At 37.8% G+C, this 17,018-nt stretch overlaps 1 protein-coding gene across 2 annotated transcripts in view; it reads right to left on the reverse strand.

Annotated features, from left to right (window-relative positions):
- LOC145991584 (uncharacterized) overlaps nucleotides 1–17,018 on the reverse strand; it is a 52,104-nt gene that overhangs the window by 34,458 nt on the left and 628 nt on the right. For both annotated transcript variants that reach the window (XM_083127634.1, XM_083127633.1), the window contains exons 2-4: nucleotides 16,157–16,241; nucleotides 1,984–2,031; nucleotides 23–55 (exon numbers count right to left, since the gene is read on the reverse strand). In XM_083127634.1, coding sequence (XP_082983760.1) covers nucleotides 23–55; nucleotides 1,984–2,031; nucleotides 16,157–16,241 — 166 coding nt within the window. The remainder of the gene's footprint in view (nucleotides 1–22; nucleotides 56–1,983; nucleotides 2,032–16,156; nucleotides 16,242–17,018) is intronic.

The raw sequence follows: 17,018 nt of genomic DNA on the forward strand, positions 1-17,018 counted from the left end.
GCACGTCCAAAAATTCACTTACCTACGAACAATTCTGTTGAGTTTCTTAGATCGTCTGTGAAAAGATAAAAATTTGTAGTGAAATATCAACTCTAGCCCAGAAGGTGTTAATATTGTTCGTTTTAGATTTGTTAAAATGTGGTACAATCGCACATGAGAAACTTGTTAATATTTTCAAAAATTGAAGTTTGTTATAGTGTTACTGTTATTGTCACTTCGTAGTTGTAAAAATTCCTTACACAAGAAAACATGAACTCGGTATTCTATTTGCTGGTACTATACTGAACGCAAATCCAACTGGCGGGTGACCTCCTGACGGCTATTTCTGGCCCTTTCTGTCGCCCAATCGTCTTCGAGGGTGTCTGGCTCGATGTGTGTCAACAAACTCAGTTACGAAGTAGATGCTGAAGGGTCACATCGCTCTCCCGAAGCAACGTTGCCAAGTCTGATTTGGCCAGTTGTGTATTTGCGTGTTTGTAGAGTGAGTGTGAAAATCCCTCCTGTAGGACCACGTGTGCAGTTGTACCATCAACCACCACTGATTTCTGATGCTGGCAATATCGTTGCCCGAGAACACACTCTCTCTCTCGGTTTACAGTACGTTTGGCAATATATGGTGGACCCAACGCTCGTGACTCGAAAATGCCCGATCTCAGTCGAAGAAAATTCAACTGATCGCTGATTCGCTGTTTCCCAGCCGCCAGTTGGAGTTGCGTTCAGTATAATCATATATTATTTTTTTTTATAATAGCACGACATATGTTCGAATTTTCTTAGTTTATTTTTCTTATATTTGCTGTATTGAGTACTTTAAATATTCAAGGAAAATGGTCAGTTTTAGGAATATAATAACAATAGGTTTGATTAAATTTTAAAACGTATTTTTAAGAAAGTGATGCTAATAGAAATAATATATAAAATTGTTCACTGTTCGTTTATACGTTTCGGGGTAGTAATTTGGAAAAGCTAATAAAAAGTATCATGATGCGACGGTTGTCTGTCTGTCTGTCCATCCGTGTCAACTATTGAGTTCACAGGAACTACAAGAGCTCTAGAAACACACTTTGGTGGACTGATAGTCCTACAAAATGACAACGTACCGGTAATGCATCCAAAATCAAATCAATCAGGTTCTCCGAATCGGTGTGAGAAGCAACAAAAAAAAAAAAAAACATTTCGATATATATGAAACTAACAAATGAAAAAAAAAAAATTTGTGCAAACGAAATTCTAACAAATGCTAGTTAAACGCTGCACGAATTATTACGATTGGTATGTCCGTCTGTCCGTGGAAGATCCAAAATTTGAAAGGCCACGATCGACATTTTTTTTAATGAATCGATATCTCCAAAACCATTCGAACCATAAATATGAAACTTGGTGAGTTTGAAGAACTTTCAGTTTTGTACATGATGCAGTATGATCTTCACGTGAGGCTCATCCATTTTCCTGTTATAATCAACAACGGTAACCAATCTATAATCGTCGATTTCTCAGGAAATACTAAAGATAGAAACATAAAATTTGGCTTACAGAAACATCTAACTAACACTAACGTAACGTGATACAAAGAGACCTGATTGTCTATCTTTGGTAGTCAAACAATTGATAAATGTGTAACCTTAGATATCTCTATGTAAATACATTTACAAACATTCAATTAGGTGTACTGAAATATAAAGTGTCAACTTAATTCTAGAAAGAAAATCCTGTACTTCAGTCTATTTGTCTATTGATGTAAACAAACTATTCGATATTTGATTGTTCGACTACTATTATAGATACAACATACAATTTCGTAAAATGAAATAATACCCGGTGCTTTCACAAAAAGGATATTTATTATTTCCATCAATCTGTCTGTTCATTGTGGTCAAACGTTGCTAAAATTAGTATTAACTTAATATTATTAACAATAGCACAGTGCATAAAGCACATAATGTCAATATATACAAACTATAAAATTAAATATTAAGTTATGACCTGTTGAATTGAAGACAATGTATCGAATTTCTGTTTTTCCAAGGCACACTATAAAAGGAAAAAAAAACATAAATATATTAACATATGTGCAATTATTTAGTGATTATAGAATGAGATTTAATAATATATTACGTTTATGTTTAAATAAAAATAACATGCCAAAACGCTAGTGTAAGAGTCCTTGTACAGCGTGTTCATCAAAGTTGTTTACAACTGCCCACTTAAATAAATAGGGATTATAATTGGCATACAAAAGTAAATTGCGCGCCATATGATGCACCAATTCAAAACGATTATGTCTAAGATTTTCCAGCAAGGCGGTGCACCACCACATTTTGCCAAGACTGTGAGAGGTGTCCTGAACACAATTTTTTTTGTTTAATAAAATTGGATTGGTAAAACTGGTTCAATTACATGGCCTCCTACAGTCGGGACGCGCTAGCAAGCGGCGTGGAACCACCCACTCTGGTAGCGACGCGCTGTTGCCGGATTGACCTACTTCAGGATTTTCGCGAGTCCACAGAAACACGTGTAGGATTAAACATCTTGTTAAACAGTCAACAAAGGGACACTTCCATTGTTCTCATCGAACTTATTTGGGCACAGGTCAAAGGGCTGGTAGCACAGAGGAACACTTTGCCACCTTTTACACCGTCTAAAATTTTGCAATTGACAGAACAGGCTATCGGGGATATGACAGCAGATAGGTGGCGTTCGGCTATAGAACACACAAGGAAGATTATTTCCGAAGCATGGGAAAAGGAGGGAGTTGAAGAGCAGGAAATGGAGGATTTTGTAATTTCACTTGGGCGGGAAGACAGCAGTGACAGTAGTAGCTCAGATGAAAATGTTCCTTTACTAACCAACAATGAAGATGATCTTGGGATAGCGCCACTGCAATGGTAGCCGGTAAGCAAAAACAACTGATTCTTTAACTACTACTTCTGTTCTTTTATTCATTTTTTTATGTTTTTACATACAGGTAGCTCAAAGCATTAATAACACATGTACCAAATGTATCAATAATGTTAAGGAAATCAAGCTATGCCAAGCGTTTCGTTGTAATTTATTGAACTCTGTACTGCCAGAGCCTGTATTCTCATATAGCTCCCAAATTATCTCACTTCACACCCCCACATGTGCCTCCCCGATGGCACAGTGGTAGGGTAAGTGTTGTCGCCTTGTAATCAAGTAGTCCTGGGTTTGATACCCTGTCGAGGCACATAGTGGTTCGGATCCCACTTCCAACTGTAGGTCCATTCCAGATTAGCCGTAGTGTGCATAAAGTGGACTTAAAACACCAACTCAATCAATCAATTCACACACATTCGATTTGTTCTTGATAAATTCTTCTCCGTAATACAGTAACTCAGTTCTGTAAAATTCTGTTTTCGAGGTGAATTTTTGTAGGTTCCTCAAAATATAATTTAAAAACGTGTTAACGAAACGAAGTTGTAAGTAATTTGTTTATACGTAATTTGCCCTAATTTTCAAGAAATACATTTCATTTGTAAGTTCTGAAGCTTCAACAATCGCGGCATGACAAACAAGGCAAAGAGAGGCGGCATGAAATCAAAGGAGAACGATTTGCCACAGTGTTGTTCATAACACAAGACGCATTTTCTTTTGTTGGTAATTGTGATACGATACAACATAAGTAAAAAGATGCCGGTAGCTGATGCTTGCAATGTACCATAATAAAAACACAAGAAAGGAAACTTCAGATCAGGGAGTCGTAACGTAACGAAATGGAACGGTATTTTCAATTACGGTTTCCGTTACGTTACAACCAGAAACAGAATAACTTTTTTCGTGAACAGAAACGTTACCTCAGGTATATGAACATTACGTTACAGGTGTGCATAACGGTACCGAACCATAACTGAATTCTAAAGGAGTAGGTCTTCACGTGACACTTTAACGTTACATCCATTGCCGGCAACCAGTAACGTTACAGGGTAAGAAAGAGGTTCGTCACGTATTGACTAGTAACTTTAGTGTGTGTGGAAAGTGATAGTAACGTTACAATTAACCAGTAACTTAATTGAGGTGACGGCTGTAAAAACGTTACACTCCTTTTTTCAAAGCAACAACGTTATTTATAGCTGGTATCATACAGACGTTCCGATGTGCAATACCGTGTCCGATGCCGTGTTCCGGAGAGAATAACATAGGTCTCTCGTATAATTGTGCTCGTTACTTTTGTAACGTTACAGTTCTTTTCCTCCACAAAAGTCTGTTTCGAAAAAGTGATACACATATCCGTTACGAATAGCAAATACCGTTATCGAAGGCGTTTTCGAAGAAGCTTCATAATTATGATCGGCAGCATATTAACATTACAGTACTTTGACCCCTTGAAAGTCACTAAGTTATAATACGTATTTTCGTTTTGGATGTCAGTGAAAAAATTAAATTGTAAAACAAAACGTTTGAAAACATCAGTAAACAAGATTCGGCGTGACTAAAGTTCTGGTTATTGGAATTTACTTATTAACTATGTATTTATCACAAATATATTTCTTTTCTGCATACTTAATCGCTTTATGTGAATTTGTTCTAATTTGATTATTTATGCAAGATGAATTTTAACATGTACGTTCACTTTATACGATAGCAAAGCAAACGTTTGTTGAGGGAAAACGTTTATCTCTCTCTCTCTCTCTCTCTCTCTCTCTCTCTCTCTCTCTCTCTCTCTCTCTCTCTGTTTACATGTGTTACATCATTTTTTTTTTAAAAAAAATACAGTTGTTTGGCGATGAGAATGATTCGTGCTTAGATTAAGTTGCTGAAGGACGAAACATAAAGGACCAACCATGGTCGAGCCAAAAAATCATCCGTGCCAATCGTTCGTCCACCTAAGCGAGAGGCAAGCTTTCTCCTATCGGAAGACGAAAAATAATTGCTTGTTGCGCGACCTTGAGAAGGCGAACCGAACTGATAGCAGCAGCACCACGCAAAATCGGAAAATCTGAATCCTGAAACTTTGTACACGTGACTTTCGATCACGAAGCATCCGAGTAGACAACGCCTTGGGGCGATATGAAAGGCACTTTTGGCAAGTAGAAAATGCGTAGAAACGAAATGTTAGATGGAATTGTTGTACTAAACAAACGAAACCGCGTTTGTGCAACTGGTCTGTAGCTAGACAGGGCCATTGGACTCTCAAGAAGGCAAGAATTGTATGGAAAGTGATTCTTAAAACTAAGCGAATAAAATGACAGTATATTTTATCATTTACAAGGGCCCTCATCCGCTTACAATTTTGAAAATTACTTTCAGTAATTCTTGTCTTCTTGGACAGGAGGTGCATTAAACTTTTTGGTGTAGAAACAGACAGAATGCCCGCCTACCTACCACGTTTGAAAGAAGGTCATAGACAGACAAGAAAGTAATTTTCAAGAACGCAAGAACGGCAGTCGACATGGATATTGAGCAACGTGTGACTGAGAAATGCAATCGGAACAAAGGACAAGATTATTCAAGAAACAGTAATTTTATAAAACTTCCTATAATTAACTCAAACTCAGTTCATCCTTTTATCCTCTTTTGTTTGTTATACTTTTGTATTATTCATGTTTTATATCGCTTTTCTGCCACTTGTAGATAATCGCGACTATGAAGATGAATGATGATCATATTAAATCTATGAAGGGATGTTATAAAAAAAACAGCCATGCCCAGATGTCTACTCGAACTTGAGATGTTTGGTACCGAGTGTATGAGTGGATTACTAAACGACTTCGGCCTTCGAGGCTACGGTTTCAGTTGCAACATGCAGTATAATTACGTTTCTACTACTCTGAATTGACCAAAGCATGTGGTATGTATCCTTCATTTTACTTAAAAAGCCCCCTTTATACATGAGATACTACAAATAGTTTCAGGCATACCCTTGAATTCTGATTGCCTGGCACTTTTTTTTTTAACTAAGTAATGAAGTGACGTTTATATTCATATTAGGCCTACGACTAGCTCGAACTAAAAACTCTTGTGAAATACTGTGTATATGTTATCCTTGTGAAGTGAGGAACTTCATATTTTGCTAAGAAAATATGTATGAAAAATTATATTTGTAGCTACTACTTGAAGAATTCAAATTATTATTATGATGGAATTTCAACTTACGTACAATCTGCATATAATGTGTTATCGGAGAGGAGTTTTTGTCTCGCAGTCAATTTATTTTTAGTTGAGGAACTCGAGAGTAAGCTGGAAATATATAATGACCCACGTTGTGGTGTGCTGTTCGATTAATCAGAATTGGAGTGAGAGAAATCTGTAGTTAACTTCATTCAACACGTCAATTTGTAACTGTGAATGCAAGTTTTCTTTGATTTAGCAGGAAATCAGTCTGCTATTGTTGTAAGTAATAAATGGAAATATATATATTTTCTGCTCGAGTAGGAATCCGCAGCCGTTATCCAATCAATCAGTTTCTCTGTGTGAAACTTCTGTCTAGGAAAGCTACATACAATTTGCTTTTAATAACAGCAGCTTCAAAATAACCTATCCATTCTTGTCATGCCAAGTAATGTTTGATTTTGATTTGTTATATTTAAATTTGGTTTTATGCCAGTTTTGGCTAATCGCGAAGACGAGGATGGGTGATGAAATGGCAAAATTGATGAAAGGACATCACAAAGAAAATAATGCACAGGCTGTGATCCGAACTCGGAACCTGTGGCGTCGTATTGCACTGTGCTAACCACTCCGCCACGGAGCTCTGCAAAGTAATGTTTGACCATACATTGTTCATGAAATAAAAACATAACATATACAGTGGCTCACATTAGTAATCAAATACGTAGCATCTTGCTGCATTCCTTCACAATATTTGAAAATTAACAACATGTACATAAATATAAACGATGGTGAAATATATATACGCATTTCTTAAAGTTATATGTAACTTTTTTTTAAAAAAAATTGGGTGCGTCAGCACTTAGGCTATTTTGCACCCGCCACGTTATACGGGGTGCAGCCCCTTACCATAACAAATAACATAACTGTAATGTCGCATAACTGAAATATTAAAATATTCTGACTTAGGTTAAAAGCTGAGGCTGTAAAGAGGCACCCAGCACACATGACAGAAAGCAGGAGAACACACAGAATTATACTGGCCATAGGGCCAGTCGCCAGAGTCTCGTTAGTCTGCAAAGAGCAGTTCAGGGCGTACTACGTGGAATGAAGTTGAGGATTAGATGTAATACGTGGAAGGTCACCCCTTACACCCCTGTTACGTTTAAATATTTGAAAATAGTTATTTATGTTTGGGTGTGAAAAAAGAGATCACTTTAATATTCAGACAAATCGTGAAAGCCTTCTGTTTCTGTTAAGCTACGTTTCCATTCTGACAAGTTCCAGGCCCATGACGCGCAACATGTGCAGGCGCATGTTGCGCGTCATTCAGTGCACTGTTTCCAATTCAAAACTACTTCTGCAAAATACGCCTACAACAGCACCGGAGTGCAGGACTTGAGTGTAGCGTTGTTCCATTGTGCTTTAGAGTAGTCAGTGTTTCTTCTCTTGTATTGTAATAATTTGGTAGTGATTTAACTTGTGTAAAGATGAACAATACAACTATGGCGGGTTTTGTGGTTATGGCAGGCGCGTACCATGAACTTGTAAAAATAAGAGGCGAAAACGACCTAGATGGTGGATTAGAAGTTTTCTAGCGAAAAGAAATTCGGAAGGAGCATATAACTCGTTGATGAGAGACTTACGTCTTCAAAGTGGATACGAAAACTTTGTAAGAATGACTGTAAGTGATTTTGCATTGTTATTAAATCTTGTTGGACCACAGATTGTAGTCGCGTCGTCTGTTCTACTCTAGTGCGCATGCCCCAGGAACTTGCTGCAGGCTGTTTCCATTGTCCGCGGCGCATGTTGTGCGTCTTAATTGTTGGGGCAATTTTGTCCCCGGCACTTGCGCCGCGGCATGTTGCAGACAATTTCCATTTCAACAAATGCTTGGCACATGCAGCGTCGCATGCCGCGCGTCATGTTGCACGGCAAATTTGTGGTAATAGAAACGAGGCTCTACATCGTTTTTTTTTTACTGGTCAACTACAGTGCGGGGAAGGAACAATTGATGCTACTTCCTGACTACATTTGTTACCAGTAGCTGCATTGCTCCCTGACTGAAGTACGAGAAAAATGGGTAACAAAAACAAAAATACAACATTTGACGAATGGCAGCTATTTATTTTTACCGTATAACCAAAGGGTACAGGGAAATTGAAAATGTTAAGTAGTATATGTAAGCGTACCGTGGGTGATGCAATAAAACGTAATGAAAAGCAAAATGAGGTAGATTCCGTATCTCAGAAAATTCAACCAAGAGAAATAGGAGAATGAAATGAAGGAGCTTCAGTATAAAAAATCAAGACCCTTTCCTCATCCCGACCCCCTTTCCAAACCAAGAGCTCCGAAAGCAGCTGTGCAACTTGGAGTAGGCATTGGGACTGCTGTACGGTTCAGTAGCGTTTCGTCCGAAAGCGAAATTTCTAGAAAAATGCTACAGTTCGTCTGCGACGGTTTAATGAGTTGCGTTTTGTTCGAGCCTGGCTGATGATGAGTCACACCTTGACTAACCACTGGCAGCGATGGAATTGGTGACTAGTATAACTCGGTTTACAACTTTTAAAACTACATTGCATAGACAGCGGAGTGCAGACTCAAGACAAATTGTCGAGAGAGAGGTCCCGGGTTCGATACCCGGTGGACGCACAAGTGGTTCGGATCCCACTTTAAACTGTAGGTCCAATCCCTATTAGCCTTAATGTGCATAAAGTGGACTTAAAACAACATATCAAATCAAAACAAATCGTCGAGAGGAAGTGAACTTGGATCTAGAAATTTTAGTCATGGCTGATGGCAACACTTTCTTACTATCTGTCAACTACGAAGGTGAGATTTGCAATTTCCAGAGGGAAAGAAATATTAAAACAAAAAAATATATATTTTCTTCGATGGAGCATTTAAGAGTGTTAGCAAGAGTTTGCTTCATTAAACACTATTAGGATGGTAGCCCTCGGACGAAACGCTACTTGGTCAGGTAACCGTAAGTTGCCTGTTCCTGGAATTCGGACGCGAAACGCTGCGCCAGGTGCTGTACACCTGGCGGTTCAGAAAGCGAAGATGAGCATGAGCGACGAATGCTGAAACTGACGAAGGGACACTCACAGAGAACACTCATGTGCAGATCGGGATTCGAAACCGGGACCCCTGGCGTCGTAGTGCGCTGTGCTAACCACTCTGCCACGTAATATTTTTTATTTACTCATTTATAGCTACTTCCTTTTAAACTAACAAACTAACTCTCTAGCTTTCTTAAACCCGAAGGTTCATGGCTGCAGCAACACAGGCCTTCCATCTGTCCCTATATTGAGCAAGATCTATATACTCTTTTCCATCCCTACCGATTTCCTTTAGGTCCATGTCAACGTTGTCCCTCCATCTTCGTCTTGGCCTTCCTACAGGTCTCCTACCATCAGGTTTCCCAACAAGAATCCTGTAAACTCCTCTTTCCTCTCCCATTCGTGCCACATGGCCTGCCCACCTAAGTCTTCTTGATTTAATTATTCTAATAACATCTGGACATGAATACAAATTATGTAGTTCTAAATTATGTAACCTTCTCCACTCACCTGTCTCCTCATCCCTTTTAGGTAAAAATATTTTCCTAAGAACCTTATTTTCAAATACTCTCAATTTATGTTCCTCTTTCAATGTAAGGGACCAAGTTTCACACCCATTTAATACGAGCACTACATACAAAATTACTGTTTTGTATATTTTAACTTTTAGTTTCTTAGTTATTAAACTAGAAGACAAAAGTTTATGAAGAGAGAAGTAACTTGCATTTCCTGAATTAAGCCTACTCTTTATTTCCTCTTTAATATAATTTTCATTGGTTAATATTACTCCTAAGTATTTGAATTTGGAAACTGGTTCAAACGAGTTGTTATCAATAATTAGATTTTGATTATTACCTAACACTTGGTTTCGGCCTGTAAGCATATATTTAGTTTTCTCTTTGTTAACTTCCAAACCTATGTCTTTAGCAGTTTTGAAAAGTATTTTAGCATTATTCTTAATTGTATTTATATCATCCCCTAATAAGTCTACATCATCTGCATATGCTAACAACTGAGTCACACCATTTAATTTTAGTCCTTCGTTAGTTTCTGTTACCTTCCTGACAGCATATTCTAAGGCAAAATTAAAGATCAATGGGTATAATGCATCTCCTTGTTTTAACCCATCATGAATTGTAAATTTGTCAGACACATAAATACCCACACGAATTTTACTTTCTGTTTCACTGGTGCATACTTTTATCATATTAACAAGCTTCTTAGGTATTCCAAATTCGACTAATATATTATATAATTTATCTCTTTTGACCGAATCATATGCTTTTTTGAAATCAATGAATACCTGATGGACATTTTGATTATATTCCCACTTTATTCAAGTGACTTCCTTTTACCTACGCTAAAAAAAGAAATTTTAAAAAATGAATATTAGTCTTTTTTTCAACATGTCCATTGAGAATGTAAATGATCTGTCCCTTTTTTATTTTGTCAGGAAACCTTTAAAGTTTGACATTATAGTTCTTGGACTTTTGTCGCCATTGCACTGAAAGTTTACATCATTGCAAAGGTTGATATATCTATCTACCAGATAGAACACTGGAATTGAATGAGATTAGGTAGTTGTTCTGTAATGGAGATAACACAATTCCATTATAACTTTGTCATTCGGTAAAATAATCGATTACTTTGATTTCACTATTATTCAAAATGTATCTATCTGTTAAAAGCAAAAGTAAGAACCGAAGTCCACCATACCAGCAACACTACTACTTCTAAGCAGCTCCCACAATTGACTGAGGTTAGAATGAAAGTTTGTCTTGTTTTAACCTTTTGACGCCCAAGACCTTTTTCACAAGTAAGCCTCTGTGTACCGAGCCGATTTTGAGCAAAATGCAGAGTTTCAATTAAATAAGTGTAGATCGGAAGCTAATTGTCCTAGAGAGATGAGTGATATACCGTTGTACGCGGAATGAACCAGAGATTCAGACTATATGAAATTTTTGCAAATATGTGGCGAGGGGGAGGGGGCTAACTCTCAAAATTCCAAAATTTCGGGAAAAAAAGTTGTGTTCCCCCACCCTCCCCTCAAGCATGTTCATGCAATAATTAACATATATTATTATAGCTAAAATGCAATTGCGCGATATATATAATTTTTGGTTGACTTTCCTTTTCCAGGTGGTTCGTGCCCTTGCCTTTTTTTCGGACATTCATGCAAAGGTTCTATTTTTATTTCGCGTCTACCACTTTCCGTTAATCGCGATGATAAAGGATGCGATAGATGATGGAAGTGGTATAAAGACAAATGACCCATCCATATTTTCTAATCCGACATTAGACTTCGCAGTGTATTACGCTAACTAATTTGCCACGGGATCGGCTTCTTCGTGTTTGCCTGCTCATCAAATTATTGATTAGTTATTCAAACTATATAGGTAGCAAAGCTATATAAAATAACGAAACAGAAAAAAAATCCACTTGACGTCTTGTAGTACTATCATCAACCTACAATTTCATGCTCTCAAATCCACACAGAAAACTTCTTGTGGCATTAGTTTTACGGAATGGCCTTGGGGAATAAAGATCGCCCATTTCCTGGTTCAGCTCGAAACAATCAGGTGCCTTATCGAAGCTGCTGTTGAGCACGCAGGGTTTCTAACCTACTTCGCCGTAATTCAGTTGTTGTATGTATTGTAGAGCCAACCGCAGATTAAATAGGAGGAAAAATACTTTTTCCGACGGAAAATAAGTTGGCAATGCTGCGAACACCGAGGCATTCTTGATAAGACGCCTGAGGAGGGTCGAGAAAACTTTCCTGAAAAAGCGCAACCCCAGTATCGAAGGTCATGCTACACGTGGATTGGCAACTTTCGGGAACATGCTGTCTGTCTACACAATTCTACCCAAATACCTGTTTGAAAATGAATCTTCTGCTCGCATTTTATTTTTCAAATGTAGTTCTGACATTGTAGTCATTTTGCAATTATTTTTATTTGTTCTTATTTTGCTTTGCTTTTGTCACTTTTATAATTAATCGAAACTATGAAGATGGATGATAAATAGATGAAATTGATGAAGAGACACCTAAAAAAGATATTTACAGACCAGGACTCGAACCCGGGACCTAAAGTGGATAGGTTGGGGGGGTGGGGGGAACCGTCAATAACTCCCGGTCACGAACTGGCTTATAATTTTTGTAATTTCTCAGGAGTATTTTTTGTTCTGTTCATGCATAATGCCTGCTTTCGGAAACTTAATTTATAAGTGACACACTTCGTTCGGTGGGGACAAGCCACGAATTGTTTGAGAGGAGGGACAAATCTCATTCATATACTAGATACAATCATGGACTATACTTGAAATGGCCTCCCCGATGGCGCAGTGGTTGCGTCGTCGCCTAGTAATCAAGGGGTACCGGGTTCGATACCCGGTGGAGGCACAAGTGGTTCGGATTCCACTTCAAACTGAAGGTTCAGTCCCGATTGGCCTTACTGTGCATAAAGTGGACTCAAAACACCAAATCAATCAATCATATACTTGAAAAATGACGTGCTAAACACTACTTTCGGAGATCAGATGGACATGGCAATTTTGATATACAAGATGCACTTTTTCTACTTAGATTGTTTATGTCCAAATTTTATCCTAATAGATAATCTCGCAACAACGCAAAATGTTTAAATTGACTCGAATTCACAATGACTCATATACAGTGTGTTTATAAATGAACGGTGCGGCTTCAAAAATTAATAATAAATCTATTTATTACCTTACACGGACAAAACTTACACCGTAATCAGCAGCAACTGTCCAAGTTTATATAACTTTTTTTAAAATTGGTATAAAGATAGAAATCGAGAGGGGGCAATTGCCCCTCTGTGCCCCCTTGCAGGTGCTCTTGCCGTCTGGAAGAAATAGTGCACGAAAGACGTGAAAACTAAATCCATCTTGAGTATCCTTTTGTCTTGCTACTCTTAGATTCTGCAACCTTTCTTTCTATAGTCCAATGTTTGCCTTCCTTACCTCCTAGAATTGATTTCTGTACAAGTTTGAGGGCTAATCTCCCCTGCCCCCTGTGGTTGTGCCACTGCACCTTCTTCCGCCGTTGTTCCTTTGTGAACTTTCATCGGCTTCAAAATACTTCATTTTCTTCAAGAGCATAGTATCGTTTAATAACCGGCGATATGATTCCTCTACCCTAAATTTCTGGATTAAAGTATAATAATATAGGGGCATGGAAATCTGGAAGGGGGGCGAGGATGGCCACCTCTCCCCTTTAGAAAACGAATGTCAGCTAAAAGTATATATTTCACACGTATAATTTGATTTGTCATAGTAATTTACATTAATTATTATAATGGGGATGCAGGAATGCGATAATTTCGAATTCAAGTGGTGTTTCTTGAGGGGGCAACACTATTATCGGGTTAATATGCAATTGCATATGGCATATTTCTCTGATGTCCATGACGAGGGGGGCATTTTACCCCTCCCCTTGCACCCCGTGCGCACGCCTATTGCTACTCATTTCTACACTAGTTGGAAGCTTTATTCAGTTTCGAGCCAAAAATGTAATTTAATATCAAATCAGGGTTGTTAAACGTCCACGAACCCATAAATTCTAATGGGTTCTATTGGGTTCCGCAACAAGACCGGAACCTTTTTTATCGTACAGTTTAAATTCGATCCAAGTTGCGTATTCTTTCATTTCAACTTGAAACTTAGACCGTCTTGAAATTGATCCGGAAAGAAGGTCCCTGTGCCGTATTTCAATTGATCAGGAGAAAAGGTCCCTGGAACGATCTGAAATACATAAAAAGGCTCTTTACAGTCCAGATCCATTTATGCTTGCTAATATTCCCTGCTGAACCGGAATTGAATTGATTTAAAATTCCTGACCCTTTAACAACCCTGGTTGAAATTCATTTTTTTACAAACAACCATATTTTTCACGGCTATTTCACATTAATCCCATACGATATACTGAGTTATTTTTCGCAATGTTCCAATGAAAGGTAAGAGATTTTGGCTATTCCTTTATCTTCCGTGATGTTAAATAGATTATATTCGTCACGCGCCTATAACGTTACTAGCTAACATTTGTGAATTGTTCTTTCCTTGTAACGTTAACATCTACCATACTGAATTTATTTACGTTCCTTATGCAGATGGTATGTACCCAACTGCATTTTGTTCCGTTCCGCTACAGTGGTTTACATTTTGCTACATTCCTATGTAACGTTAGTTAACCATATTGCCTTTCACTTCATTCCGTTACGGAGGATTGCATTCATTACGTTCCTATGTATACCGTTATTTACTACCATGTTGCATTTCGTTACGTTTTTGTAACGCTAGTATATACCATATTGCATTTCGTTACTACGTTCCTTGTAACTTGTAACGGTAGTATATACCATATTGCATATTACGTTATGTTCCAATGTGCTCATTTCGTTACGTTCCTTTATAACGTTAATATCTACCATAATACATTTTGTTACGTTCCTTGTAACGTCAATCTATAACATATTGCATTTCGTTACGTTACATGGGTACCAGCAGCTGAACCATACTCTTCCTCCTACAAAATGGAACGTAACGTGTAACGCAAATTGGGTACGTTACGACTCCCTGCTTCAGATTCAAACTTCTAGATTCGTTAAATTATCACTTTACGACGGAAATAACATATATTAGCATACTGATACGTAAATGCTTAATTTCGCGTGACGCTCTTTTCCCGAGCTTGCCAACAGCTGACTAGCCTGTCCGTGTGTTTGTGCGAACGTGGCAACGTAGAACCCCCCCAGCCACATGGCAGCCAACGAGGAGACAGAATTTGGTCACGTTCTACCTTTCTGCGTTCTGATTGCACGCCGCTTCTTATCGCGTCCGTACTGTAGGACTCCTGATATGTCGTTCGTGAACTCTTATAGGGGCGTTATGTCAAGGAAAAAGTGTGGCTAACTCTGGATGATTCGAAGACCTGAATAACCAAAGCCGTTGCCACCGTTGTAGGGGGACTTGCTAAGGCGGTGTATGGACAGAGATGGAATAGTTTTTAGATATTGTGAACGCAAGCATGAAGTCGATGGAACACCAAAATACCCTTTTGAGTTGTTGCATCATATGAACCTGAGCATGATTCCGTGCATCAATTACAATTCATGGTATTAAAGTGTGAAATTGAACACAATACTTATGGACACCCTGTATTGTACAACAGTGATAGCATATTGTGCTAAGACGGTATAATTCTGACTTTGAAATATGGTCGTGTTTCTGTCACATCATATCTATTTACCAGTTCATTGATATTTATCATCGTTATCGAATTTTCCGGGTTCGAATCCCATGGGTGTTGGGCATGGGTGTTGTTTTGTGAGTGTATTGCCATCAAATACGTCGTTCATCCTTGATTGCCATCTTTGCGACTAGCCTAGAAGATACAGTAAGGGAAACTTACGACTTCTATAGGTCCTAAAGACTTTCAATAGAATCAATTCAACCCAGAAACGTCCGTGACTGTACAATAGTATCATAAAATGATTAAAATACAAAAATAGAAGAATTCAGACCTCAAAAGCAACGCAGAATATACAAATTGGAAAGGCATAGTCTTTTCAACTACTGTATAAATTTTGATATTCAGGGTGAGTCAAAAGTTCCTTAACACCCCGTATAAAATGTAAAGGGCTTATGCTGGGTACAATTGGCCAAGTTAGGCCGAGAGGTGTGTGCCAAGTAGAGGTCTGCCATATTGTTAGCCACTATATTGAATTCAACTCAAAACTTTTCAATGGAAAGGTGGTGATGTGATATGTGAAATCAGGCTAGAATTTCATGAGAAATGCAATGGCGAAGAGTTTTCTAAATCTTGAACGAGTAAAAGATAAGCGTTTTCAAATCATGGAGAAACAATAGTGTAAATTGATCTTCAAATTTGGATTGAAACTTTTATACCAGCATAGTACAAACTCATATCTATATTAAGGCCAAATAAATCATATATATGTTCCATACACAACATAAAGAAAATTATGTGCCATTCGTATGTTACTTACTTTCTGGAAAATCAGAAGGCGCGATATTTTGAAATATTGTTTCCTCTACATAATTTGAACCATCTTCTTGTGCTGAGAGAAATATCTAGATACAAGAGAGAGAGAAATGTTTTGTGTTATAAAGACAAATCAAAATTGATACACTTTCCACTGCTACCAAAATGTATTTAGAAACATCTATTTTTTCATTTTGTGTCTTTTCAGTTGCTATTTTTCCCAGTGTGGAGCCAAATATGGACCTGCTGAAATGCATTAAATTTTTCTAATGAATTCTTAATTTAATTGTTGAAAGGTTATGAACTATTAGACTGATAATGTTGCTTCGATTTTGTCGATGTAATCTAAATAGTTAATAGTTGGACTTAGAGCGAGACGAATTATTCATTGATCTACGCATTGCCCTTCTCTGTATTCAAGTTTTGCATTGAAAACACACGACCTATCTTTCTAAATTAATTTTGCCTCGACGATTTAACACCCAAATTGGGTCAAATGAAAAGTTTAAAAATTCCATCTAAAAACAATTTACAAAGACTGTGGTAATATTGATAAGTCTGTTTTCCAAAGAATATTTACTTATCATTTGTCGAATAGATATTTCAATTAATATTTTATCTTATCACGTGATCATGTCATTAACTGTAGTTAACATCAGCCGACTCGGTGGCCAGAGATAATTGGAAGACGTCTGATATCCCAGCTGAAGGTCCTGGGTTCGAGTCCCGGTCTGGGCATATGTGCTCTTCGTGTATGTCCTGTCATCAATTTGTCTGTCTCTCGTTCTTTCTTTCTCTCTCTCTCTCTCTCCGAAGTAAAGAGAGAGATCTTCTCCAAAAGTAGGAGAAATGCGACGTAGAACAAC

This window comes from Lepisma saccharinum, chromosome 8, assembly GCF_977018435.1.
Source record: "Lepisma saccharinum chromosome 8, izLepSacc3.1, whole genome shotgun sequence".
NCBI classification, from domain to species: domain Eukaryota; kingdom Metazoa; phylum Arthropoda; class Insecta; order Zygentoma; family Lepismatidae; genus Lepisma; species Lepisma saccharinum.